A 12,687-nucleotide genomic window follows, 5' to 3' on the forward strand; every position below is an offset into this window, starting at 1 on the left:
GCATTTGGGGCCACTGTCGTCACCACCGGAAAAAAGCACATTTGTCAAATCTCATTGGTCCTCTCCAATTTTTTTTTTTTACTGCTACGTATTTCACACTATTCGTCATATGGAACCGGTTGAGCAATTTAAAGTTCCTCCACAAATATGCCACTGTGTTCTTTAATCCAATATAATCTCACATAGTTTTTTATAGTCTTTTTTGAGGAGTTATGTAATAAAAACAAGCTGCATTACATCACTCACTTTGTGCAGACAGGTTCCTTTTGCTGAAAACCTTGTGATCAACTCCGCTCACACTCTGTGCTCTGTGTTAAACGATTTGTGTGTGTGTGTGCGTGTGTGTGTGCGTGTGTGATAAACGAGGACCAGGCTTCCCATTCCGTTTCTCGTTGCCGTCATCTTGTTGTTTCCGCCTCGTACATTTTACACGGAGGAGGTTTACCTTGCTTTTCCGCTCAGTAACTCCAGACCTTGACCCTCCAGGCCTTGTTTAATCTGTGGAGGCCATGGAGGTGACAGACTGTGAAATAGTGGTATATTTCTCTGTCGGGGAGTCTTATCACCTCAATGAAATGTGTTAATCTCCTCCGCTAGACTTGCGTGTTCTGTTCATGAAGCTTCAAAGGGGAGAATGACTCAATCGTTTCTTGTGGTAATACCTCTTCTTGAAGCGTTTATCCTCTTTCCACCCACACCATGTTTCCCATCCTTTCACAGAAAAGACCTGTGGTCTAGTGATGTGGCCGTGTCTGTATACGCGTGTGGTTCTGTGTGTGACATTGGCTTTATAGTGTGTGAATGTGTTTGTTCATGCATATTTTCAGTAGGACACAGCTCTGTTGGTTGTTTCTCTCACCCTACCGGAAATCCCTGCGCTGTGTCTGGTGATAGTTACCTCATAAACCTAAAGAGCATATTGGCCATGCATCACCTCWAAGCATTAACACACAGCATTACAGGAAGTATCCCATTTACCTGTGTAACCCAGTCATTGTATTCACCGCCACACATGCTAAGGCTACTATGTAGTGAGTATCTGACTGCTGCTTGRTATTYATGCTCACGCTACGTTAGCTWTTAGCTAACAGCCCCATAGGAAGTCTCKCTCTATTTGTATCCGGTCACGACAGCTACTGTATGGACACCTGTTATACCCATCACTATCCTCTAGATGGTTTTGTACATTTTGTATTATGTCACTGAACATTTGTGTCTAAACCAAATAAACATGAGCTATGAGCTGACTACCCTTTAGGTAAACCACATGGTTATTAGTACTCAGTGCTCTGCATTCACACACACCTGCGTGCTCTGGATGGTTTTGGACATTATGTATCATGACCTGAGTGTTTGTGTACAAAACCATTAGCTAACAGGCTAGCACCGCAATACTCTTACACACACCACCACTCTCTCACGACATTCGAACTTTAGTTCTAACTGGCCGTAGAACTCAGAGAGAAACTTAACAGTGAACGGGTTGGGACACAGTCAAACCCTCCTCTTTGTGTGTGTGTTGGTGCGTGCGTTTGTTCGTGTTTGTTTGTGTGCATAGCCATGCTCCATTATGTCTGAACTCTATGACGATGGCCCACAGAGAATGTCTCTGACGGGAACACCATTGAACTGTGGGCCACTGTTTTTTGACATTGTGCCCCTGGGCAGGGTGTCCGGGCAACTGTTACCGATGACAACACGACCTAAAGTTACCGATAACAACGAAACCTTTAACTCCATTTAGATATTTATCATATATATATTTCATATTTAAAGGTATTCCACTCAGGAGATCTACCAATGTGAATAGAGGATGTACATCTACTGTGTCTCTGAAGCATAGAGACACACTTAGAAAGTATTCCATCCATCATAGTGGTGTAGGGCAGGCTAGGGAATAATCTCCACATTGTCCCTCACTCCTGTATCATCCTGGCTCCTTCAGGACAGAGTAGGTGAGCGGAGTTGAACTGTCGGCTATCCACTCTCATCGCTCATGGATCACCGCTTCGGCACTCCATGTCCTTTCCAACCGCTCCACTAAAAACCTCTATGCACTCACAGAAAAAAAAAATGCCTCTCCAAATTCGCTCCATTCATTAAAATCACAATTGAACCAACACCCATCTATTTTTGTGACTACCTGGACCTACCATTTGGTTTTGAAGTATTGAAACCAAACCATACACAAGCATTTCGCTACACCCGCAATAACATCTGCTAAACACGTGTATGTGAGCAATAAATTGTATATGATTTGAATGAAAAGTATTTTAATAAACATGAAAAGGTGAATGTAAGAAGCGCTCATCATTTCAAATAGGCTGCATGTCATATTAAACAGCATATTAACACTCTAAATAGGTCAGGCGCCAGGTCAGGCGCCAGACAGAGACTAAGAAGGAACAAAAATGATTATTTCAATTATTTCAAGGCTATAACCTACAAAGAAATAAATTGTGAAGCATTTGTGAATGTGACACACTAGGCTGGTAGGGAGTCAGGGACATTAAGTGCTCAGCATTTAAACAACATTTCGTTGTATTAAATAATTATAGTCTATAAATTGCCTATATAGGCTGTGACTTACTTAAGCAATAAGGCACAAGGAGGTGTAGTATATGGCCAATATACCACGGCTAAGGTCTTATGCATGACGCAATGCGGAGTGCCTGGATACAGCCCTTAGCCGTGGTATATTGGCCATATACCACAAACCCCTGAGGTGCCTTATTGCTATTAAAAACTGGCTACCAATGTAATTAGAGCAGTAAAAATAAATGTTTTGTCATACCCGTGGTATACAGTCTGATATACTACGGCTGTCAGCCAATCAGCATTCAGAGTTCGAACCACCCAGATTATAGTTAGAATTAAATGAAAAATGCCTTATTGGGCTCAGTTTACAGTGCCTTTGAATTCGTTTTTAGAAACCCAAATTTCGACAGAGTTTGTGGCTTCAGGCTCATTCCATGGTGCCTGGAGAGCAGGCCAGCAGCAGATAATATGCTCTCCGAGCTTGCAGAGCCACTGGGGAAGCTAATCAACCTTTTGGCCACTCTTGCCAGGCTGGTCAGGGATGTTTTTAGGCAAAATAACCCAATCAAAACAGAAAGCTCCTTGAAAGTTGGAATATGCCAGGCTTATTGGGCCCAAATCAATTATGGCCTATTGTATAAATAATAGAACAAAAATGAAGGAATCTTTTAAGAGATCAGATTTTTTGTTTATAAATACTTTGCTACAATGACACTTAATTAGCTATCCACCTCATTCCTTTCTTTTGGCATATGCACGTAGTAAGTAGCCTACACCATCATGCTTTCGGGATATTTGTCTTTTCAGATTCCACAATGATTCTTTAGTTGTGGACACTACATCACCACACTCCCTCTCTTGCTCTTGGTCCTCATCTTTGTAAGTCACCTTGATTTTGCACCTGTGTGTTTTTTAAATGAAAATATTTAGGGAACTCCATGACAGTAGCTAAAGCAAGGGGTTATAGCAGCACCCAAGTAACTACAAATGCATGCTGAGCCGGGCATGCCCTGAGCTCGTGAAGTGAGCAATACTGGAGCGAAATTGGAGCGGGCGCGAAGGCCGAAGCTCCAGCCTTTGGGAATCTCGCTCCTCACTCCTCATTTGGCACGCTCCACTCCCCACTCTGCTCCAACTCTGCTCTGCTCACATACTCTGCTTCAGGGGTCCTTCTGCCTGCGTCAGTCCTCTCCTCTCCCAAATGGTGGAGTGATTGACGTCGGTGACATATCTAACAGTTCATCTTTTCCCCTCTCCTTCTTTCTCCTCACAGGGAATTAAGCCGGACAGCTTCTTCAAAGTAAAAGTCCCTGAGTTGAAAGAGATCATAGAGGGATGCATCCGCATAAATACAGACCAGAGGTAGAGTAATCAGATAGGAATTCTCTTTACTCACCTTACCTCAGGCATCTGCTTTCAGTCTGGCACTTCAGTGGTGTGGTATCAAATGTTGGATAGATTCTAGGTTGACGTGTGTGTGTCTATTCTTAATGTGTGCAAACATTAGACAGACAGTTTTGTTCCTCCTAGACAAAGGATATTATACCTGTCAAGCTAGTTTGTCTAGAATCTTTGTCGCTCTCTCTCCAACATTAATCTAAGGGCACTGACATTGGAACAAAATAAATTGTATCAGTCTCAGCCAACAACTGTGTAAATGCCCTCAAGAAAACAGTTTTATGATTAGCTTTTCTATTTTCTCATTCTCTTTCAAAGCATTGATCGAATTATGTTATGAGCTAAAAATAACAGTGAGAAACGACTTCAGACATACATAATTCAAATGTTGCCACATTACTATGGCGAGGGAACTGGGTGACACACACATCGACCATTGTTAATGGTGTCAGGTTTCAGGCCCTCTGGGGTTCTAATGAGATGATACCTGACCTGCTGTTAAATAGGGGCACATTATCCATCTCTCTCCTTTGGCTGTGTGTCAATAGTCTAAAGTGGCACAAAGTCTGACTCACCACATCCACCCACCTATAGTAAAATACTGTTTTTGTCCCCCATGTTTAGTTAATGACTATAAAAAGAACAGACTGAGAAAATACAGTAAAATTCAATTCAATGGATTATAGAACTAAGAAAACAGTGGCCTCTCCAGGTACACCATCCAAGACCTGCTGGAACACACCTTCTTCAAGGAGAACAATGGCGTCCATGTTGAGCTGGCGGAGGAGGACGACACGGTGAAGTCTGGCCTGAAGCTGTGGCTGCGTATGGACGACACCAAGAAGCTGCATGGGAAGTACAAGGACAACAACGCCATTGAGTTCCTGTTTGAACTCTACAAGGACGTACCCGAGGAGGTGGCTCAGGAGATGGTGGGTTGTTGATGGATTTCCGGACCCCTTTCACATTTTGTGGATCTCAAGTGTCAAGTTCACTGATTGCTCTCCCTCTCCCCCTCTCTCTCTCCCTAATCTTCTCCCTCACCACCCCTTTCCTTCCCTCTCCCTCATCCTCTCCCCCCTCTCCCTAGGTGGTGCTGGGCTTCGTCTGTGAGGCAGACTACAAGCTGGTGGCCAAAGCCATCCGGGACCGCGCCACCGCCATCAAGCGGCAGCGGGAGAAGCAGCGCCGGATGGCCGAGGAGGCCTTGCGCCAACAACAGGAAACTGTCATTGAGGAAGAACCAGAGTTGGCTCCCGAGCCAGAACCGCCCACCCCCAAACCTCAAATAGCCCTTCCCATTAAACCGCCCAACCCCGCCCCTGTCTCGGCACCCCCTGCCCAGACCCCGCCCACTCCGACGGTGTCGGGGCCGGTGATGTCCATGGCTAACGGCTCGGGGGATTCGGGGATAAACGCCAGCTTCACAGCAGAGACGGAGGAGCAGGAGGCAGACCAGCGGCTGCACTACAACATCAGAGACGCCAGCTACTCCTCTGCCACGTGTGAGGATACACTCACTATACCAGTGGTTCTCAAACTTCTCCTTCGGGACCCTCGGACGTGAACTAGCTCAACTGATTCATCTATTCAAGGGCTTGGTGATCCTTTAACAAGTTGAATCAGGTGTGCTAGCTCTGGAGCGGCTGGGGGTATCCGAGGAGAGGTTTGAGAACCACTGCACTATACTGTAATCACATGGTCATATATAGCAGACGCATTTATCCCAACCTTATGTCGCTTCGTAGATGAGCTCCTGAAGCTACACATTTGCCCACAGACAGCATGTACAGTCGAGCCTTCATATGTCTAGACAACATGCAAAGTGCATTGGCCTGGCCAATAAGCATGACGCAGATAGATAAGCATGGTTCACAAGTTTACCATAGACAAGATATAGAATACAGATACCCTATTCACACAACCTTCAAGATTAGTACCTGGGGCACATACTCGCTGATATATGTGGAAGGTTTACCCAAAACATGCTTCAAACATCCATTGCTGACATGCTCATGCCCTGGATTCGGTATTACAGTATCACAGCTGCACTGTATGTGCATGGGCCCACGTGTTTCCTTATATCTGTACAGCTAAAGGGGTATCAGTGGAGGGTGTATTGGAAACTGTTGGCTCAACAGACTTTGCCTAGGGCACGTGCTACATAGCCCTGTGTAGATCCCATGTGTTTTTTATATATTTCTTATTAAGTAGGCTAATCTTTTGCAGTTATGCCTCTGTCCATTTGTTGTGGTTACCCTCGAGCCCTGCTAATCCATGTAGCCGTCCCTCACGGTGCCTGTTAGTGGAGCCCAAAAAGGACCCCTCTCTCAGGACATGTTTGGATTTTTTTTTCATGAACAAATAACAAGTAACATTGAGTATACATTATTTCCAACAAGACTTAACTTTTACAGTATATGTTGAACACAGTCAGGGTTACATGACATAAAGAATGTTAATGTTAATGCCTGTCTGTCTCTTCCCTCCCACTTCCCTTCCTTTAACCATGATGTCTCCATGGCAGCCGACTGCGAGATGGATGGCTACCTGAGCTCCTCTGGCTTCCAGGATCCCGGGGATCCCCATCTCCAGCCTCCTGTTAACTCCGCCCCTTCCTCCATCACTCCTGTTTTGTTGCCCCTGGAGATCCCTCGCATCGAGGCCCTGGCCATCAAGGCTCCTCCCCCTGACGCTCCACCAATCCCGGCTCTCCGCTTCCCCTCGGTAGGTATCCTGTATGAAGGTCTTGAGGTTTATATTTCTATGGATGTAGAGCTCAACAGTCCAAATATTAATTATCATGACTTCTTATAACTGTTATAATTAAGCAATAAGGCCCGGGGGGTGTGTTATATGGCCAATATACCACGGCTAAGGGCTGTTCTTATGCACAATGCAACGCTGAGTGCCTTGACACAGCCCTTAGCCGTGGTATATTGGCCATATATCACAAACCACAGAGGTGCCTTATTGCTATTATAAACTGGTTACCAACGTAATTAGATGATGTTGTTTTGTCATACCCGTGGTATACGGTCTGATATACCACAGCTGTCAGCCAATCAGCATTCAGGGCTSGAACCAGCCAGTTTATAAAAGGTGTTATAACCAGTTAGGAGTCTTACACAACACCTTACCAGGAAAGTTTCTAGGCCCTACTAGTTATATAGCGGGGATATGTGTTTATGATTAGAGTGATGAGTGGATAAGCCATTAATACCCAGAATAGCCATGAGTGTGTAATTTTAGCACCCTACCTCAACAGACTATTCTGACCCTCTGTCCCTCCCCCAGAGTATCGCTGTATCCAACACTACCATGCCCCAGTCAGGAAATGCCAGTGGTTTCTCTTCTCCTATCGACAGGTAACCCAAACACATGTAGAACCCCTCTTCCATGATGGGGGTGTTGTTCAGGGTATAAAGAAAGGCAAAGGCCTGCACCACACACCTTATGGCCAGTATCTAAGTATAATGTGATGTGTATATGGCAGTGTTGCAATCAAGACAACAAAGGCCCAACAAAGGAACAAAGATTTCAAATGTACTATAGAAGTATACAACCACTATACGAGCACTTTGCTGCTTTTAACTAGTTAAATAAAGGTTCAATTAAATAAATAAAAGTAGAATGGACAACTTCTCTGTCTAATGGGTATCCGTGCGGTTAACACACAATTCCGGTAGTATTTATTAAGACAGGACAGGTGTGTGTGAACTTGAAGGGGATCTTTTTTAGAGCCTGTGTGTGGTTCTCTATCCCCATGGGAAATAGCGAGCGAGTCTGACGTGGCGAACAACACTTTGATGAATGATGCCACGTGAATGTCTGTTTAAAGCGCTCCGTTGGAGTGTGCTTCCTTTTCTCCTGTGACTCTCCTAACACACACACACACACACTCTCTCTCTCCCCCATCCTCCCCCTGCCCTCATCCTCCAATTACCCCATTTCCTGTGTGCAATTAGAACGAGAGTGGAGCAAGAGGCATCAGAGCACTTCCTTCCCTTCAGGTGCCTTTCTGACTGTAACCCATAATGGTCTCGGGGGAGAAGGTCAATGGTCTTAAAAGGCTTTTCCTTCTGGGAGCTGGGTGGGATGGACATAACCTTTTAATAGGAGTTAGAAGACTCTCAGGGGTTTGTTTGGTCATACACTACAGCCTCATTAATAACCAGTTCTTTATTAGTTGTGTAGTATAAATAAGACTAAAAGTAGACATTAGTAGTAGTTGTTGTTGTACTTTCAGTAGTAGTAGTTGTATTGGTACTGCAAGTGCTAGTAGTCAACATTTTTGTAGTGGTGGTAGTAGTGTAGGTGTTCTTATAGCAATAGTTAGTATTATCAATAACAAAATGACAGTGTTACATCTCCTGGGCAGTTGTCATAACCCACTTCCTGATTATCCCCACAGCTATGCCTCTGATGTGACATCAGGCTTGAGTGATGGCAATGAGGGTCTATCAGAAAAGAGTGCCAACAAACGTACCGGTACCAAGCTCTTCAGGAGGAGAGCCCGCTCACGCTTACGAATCACTGGGGTATGGAATGTCTGTCTGTCTGTTTCTCTATCTCTCTGTCTGTCTGTCAGTTAGCAGTTGTAATGAATTAATCACATACAAAGAGGCTGTCTCTTATACACATCTAGATGTGTATAAGAGACAGCGCTCACGCTTACGAATCACTGGGGTATGGAATGTCTGTCTGTCTGTTTCTCTATCTCTCTGTCTGTCTGTCAGTTAGCAGTTGTAATGAATTAATCACATACAAAGAGGATTGCAATCCAAGTCATCCTTGGTCTTGTCAAGTGGCTACGTGTTCTGAGTGGATAAACACTCATTTTTCTCCTGTCCTTCCAGTTGTCTGACAAAGTGGACCGTGTGGTGGAGTGTCAGCTCCAGACTCACAACAGTAAGATGGTGACCTTTAAGTTTGACCTGGACGGAGACAACCCGGAGGATATTGCTGCTGTCATGGTGAGTGCACTGTGTGTTTGTGCGTGCATGCGCGTATCTTCAACTCAACTAATTCTTATCCACTGAGCTACTGTAAACTCATCCAGTGTTACAAAACATCAGGCTTTTTTCAAGCAGAACTGTAACTTCCCAGAGAACACAGAAGAACACTGTGCTTGCTCCTTGAGAATATAACATCTAATTATCCAATCAATGAAATAGTGTTTACTGTGTAAGAAAGTAAAACTGACCATGGATTCCAGCAAGATCTCTCACAGTTTTGGAAAGAATGTTGTTTGGCCTTGGCCCTGGGAACGCATGGTTAACGGTTTTGATTGAATATGACCCAGTCATGGGGAACATTTCTCTAATCCTTAAAACTTCATAGCAGTTGCTCACATCATGGAGTTGATGGGATTAAAACAAGCTGAAAATGACCGCAGAGAACAATTTTGAATTGGTGCACTGCAAAAAGTGAAATCTAAACAAGCCGAAATGTCTTATATTGAGTGATAATTCATACCAAGTGAAATGATCTAACGTCATTGGCAGATTGCTTATTTTAACCTAGAAAAGGCTTAATACAAGTAATTTATCTTATTTCAAGATATTTTCCAAGATATTTGACCTTAATATGAAATAGTATAACATATCTTGAAACATTTATTGAAATAAGATAAATCACTTGTATTATACCTTTTTTAGGTTCCATAAGCAAATTTATCTACCAATGACATTAGATAATTTAGCTTGGTACAAAAAAATGATATATATTTTTTTATCATTTAATATATACGATATTTAGGCTTGCTTAGATACTGTTTTCTCTCTTGTCATCTGAATATGGTGTCCTGTATTTTATGTTGTTGTGTATCTCATCTCAACATACAGGTAACTGCCAAAATAATGGAAACACTTCAAATGAGGGATACAAAATATACTAAAAGTAGGTGCTTCCACACAGGTGTGGGTCCTGAGTTAATTAAGCAATTAACATCCCATCTTGCTTAGGGTCATGTACAAAAATCCTGGGCAGGCCATTATTTTGGCTACCATGACTATGCCCCATAGGATGACAATGCCCCTATCCACAGGGCACGAGTGGTCACCAAATAGTTTGATGAGCATGAATACACTATAAACCATATGCCATGACTGTCTCAGTCACCAGATCTCAACCCAATTGAACACTTATGGGAGATTCTGGAGCGGTGCCCGAGAGTGTTTTCCACTACCATCAACAAAACACCAAATGATGAAATTTCTTATGGAAGAATGGTCTCGCATCCCTCCAATAGAGTTCCAAACACTTGTTGAATCTATGCCAAGGTGCATTGAAGCTGTTCTGGCTCATGGTGGCTCAACACCCTATTAAGACTAGTAGAAAGAGGAGGAAGGGAAGCGCTACTAAGGTACACTATAGTACATTTTGGTAGATAGAAGGTGCTCTTTGGTAAAAGGGGTAAATTGGTCATCAAAAAGAAAGGAGGACCAAGGCACTCTTCATATAAGACTATTGGACCAGGTCTCTCTTGGAAAAGAGATGTTATCTCAATGAGAAAAACCTGTATAAATAAAGGTAAAATAAAATAAAAAGACACTTTATGTTGATGTTCCACTTTATTTTGGCAGTTACCTGTACAATGCACTTGGCATTGTACTTGCAAAACTAGTTTCAAAACTAGTGTGTATGAAAGCTATCGACTCACTGCTCCAATAGCCATCTGCCTAAGTGGTAGCCCTGACACATGGCTATAGACTCCTATAGCGGCTACGAGACTACAGCCATGTTTCAGGGCTAGCTAAGTGGGTGTCTGTTATGAAATCCTTACAATAACAAGCAAAGATGATTGTTTACGCACATTCAAAATCTTCCTCTCTTTCTTCCCTAACTTTGTCCATCGTGTTTGTCTCAATCGTCAAATCTGTCAAATCTAACTGTTCCTTCACTCATATCTGTTTTATTGATTGAATGATTCATTTACTGATTGATTGACTGATTGATTTAACTCCCTCAGGTCCACAATGAGTTCATCCTTCCCTCTGAGCAGGAGGGCTTCATCTACCGCATGCGTGACATCATCAAGCGTGCAGAGGCCCTGATGAGAAGGGGTGAGCCCCTGAGTCTGGGGGACGCTGCCCAGCAGCTCTACCCCTACCTCAGCGAAGTGGGCACCCTGTCTGCCTCGCAGGTCAGTGCCATAAACATATACATCATTGGTCAGTGCCACGATGCCAGGTTAACCACTGCTGCTGCCCATTGTTGGCATGGTCCACATGTGCATACAGCTGTACACAGACCAAACACAACACAATACAGTGTGTTAAAAACCTGTACTATTACCACCAGTAGAACCTGCATATCAATCATTTGTGAAGCATCTATGTAGGGTTTATGATAACTTAAGCCTTAAAAGTCTTATTTTTTATGTGGGACCAACAATAGTTACAAAACCAACCATCTATACTGAACAAAACTATAAACGCAACATACAACGATTTCTACGATTTTACTGAATTTGGGTTCATATAAGGAAATCAGTCAATAGAAATAAATAAATTAGGACCTAATCTATTGATTTCACATGACTGGGCAGGGGTGCAGCCATGGGTGGGCCTAGGAGGGCATAGGGCCACCCACTTGGGAGCCAGTCGCAGCCAATCAGAATTACTTTTTCCCAACAAAAGGGCTTTGTTACAGACATAAATACTGCTCAGCACCTCCCTCCCCCTCCTCAGACGATCCCGCAGGTGAAGGAGCCATATGTGGCAGTCCTGGGCTGGCGTGGTTACTTGTGGTTGTGAGATTGTGCCGGTTGGATGTACAGCCAAATTCTCTAAAACAACGTTGGAGGCGGCTTATGGTAGAGAAATGAACATTACATTCTCTGGCAACAGCTCTGTTGGACATTCCTGCAGTCAGCATGCCAACTGCACGCTCCCTCAAAACTTGAGACATCTGTGGCATTGTGTTGTGTGACCAAACTGAAAATTATAGAGTCGCCTTTTAATGTCCCCAGCACAAGGTGTGTGTAATGATCATGCTGTTTAATCAGCTTCTTGATAGGCCACACCTGTCAGGTGGATGGATTATCTTGGCAAAGGAAATGCTCACTAACAGGGAAATGAACAAATTTGTGCACAACACTTTAGAAAAATAAGCTTTCTGTGCATTTGGAACAATTCTGGGATTTTTTATTTCAGCTCATGGAAATGGGAATATTTACATGTTGCATTTATATTTTTGTTCAGTATATATACAGTTGAAGTCGGAAGTTTACAGACACTTAGGTTGGTGTCAATAAAACTCGTTATAGCAAACTATAGTTTTGGCAAGTCGGTTAGGACATCTACTTTGTGCATGACACAAGTCATTTTTCCAACAATTGTTTACACACAGATTATTTCACTTATAATTCACTGTATCATCATTCCAGTGGGTCAGAAGTTTACATACACAAAGTTGACTGTGCCTTTAAACAGCTTGGAAAATTCCAGAAAATGATGTCATGGCTATAGAAGCTTCTGATAGGCTATTTGACATCATTTGAGTCAATAGGAGGTGTACCTGTGGATGTATTTCAAGACCTACCTTCAAACTCAGTGCCTCTTTGCTTGACATCATGGGAAAATCAAAAGAAATCAGCCAAGACCTCAGAAAATAATTGTAGACCTCCACAAGTCTGGTTCATCCTTGGGAGCAATTTCCAAACGCCTGAAGGTACCACGATCATCTGTACAAACAATAGTACGCAAGTATAAACACCATGGGACCACGCAGCCATCACACCGCTCA

General features: G+C 43.3%; 1 protein-coding gene across 1 annotated transcript in view; it reads left to right on the forward strand.

The window, feature by feature from the left end:
• LOC112070598 (serine/threonine-protein kinase WNK4-like) overlaps positions 1-12,687 on the forward strand; it is a 69,048-nt gene that overhangs the window by 47,783 nt on the left and 8,578 nt on the right. Inside the window, exons 4-11 of the mRNA XM_070439048.1 lie at positions 3,753-3,900; positions 4,649-4,868; positions 5,027-5,441; positions 6,464-6,663; positions 7,234-7,304; positions 8,351-8,477; positions 8,796-8,912; positions 10,910-11,083. Coding sequence (XP_070295149.1) covers positions 3,753-3,900; positions 4,649-4,868; positions 5,027-5,441; positions 6,464-6,663; positions 7,234-7,304; positions 8,351-8,477; positions 8,796-8,912; positions 10,910-11,083 — 1,472 coding nt within the window. The remainder of the gene's footprint in view (positions 1-3,752; positions 3,901-4,648; positions 4,869-5,026; positions 5,442-6,463; positions 6,664-7,233; positions 7,305-8,350; positions 8,478-8,795; positions 8,913-10,909; positions 11,084-12,687) is intronic.

This window comes from Salvelinus sp. IW2-2015, unplaced genomic scaffold (assembly GCF_002910315.2).
Source record: "Salvelinus sp. IW2-2015 unplaced genomic scaffold, ASM291031v2 Un_scaffold1377, whole genome shotgun sequence".
NCBI lineage: Eukaryota > Metazoa > Chordata > Actinopteri > Salmoniformes > Salmonidae > Salvelinus > Salvelinus sp. IW2-2015.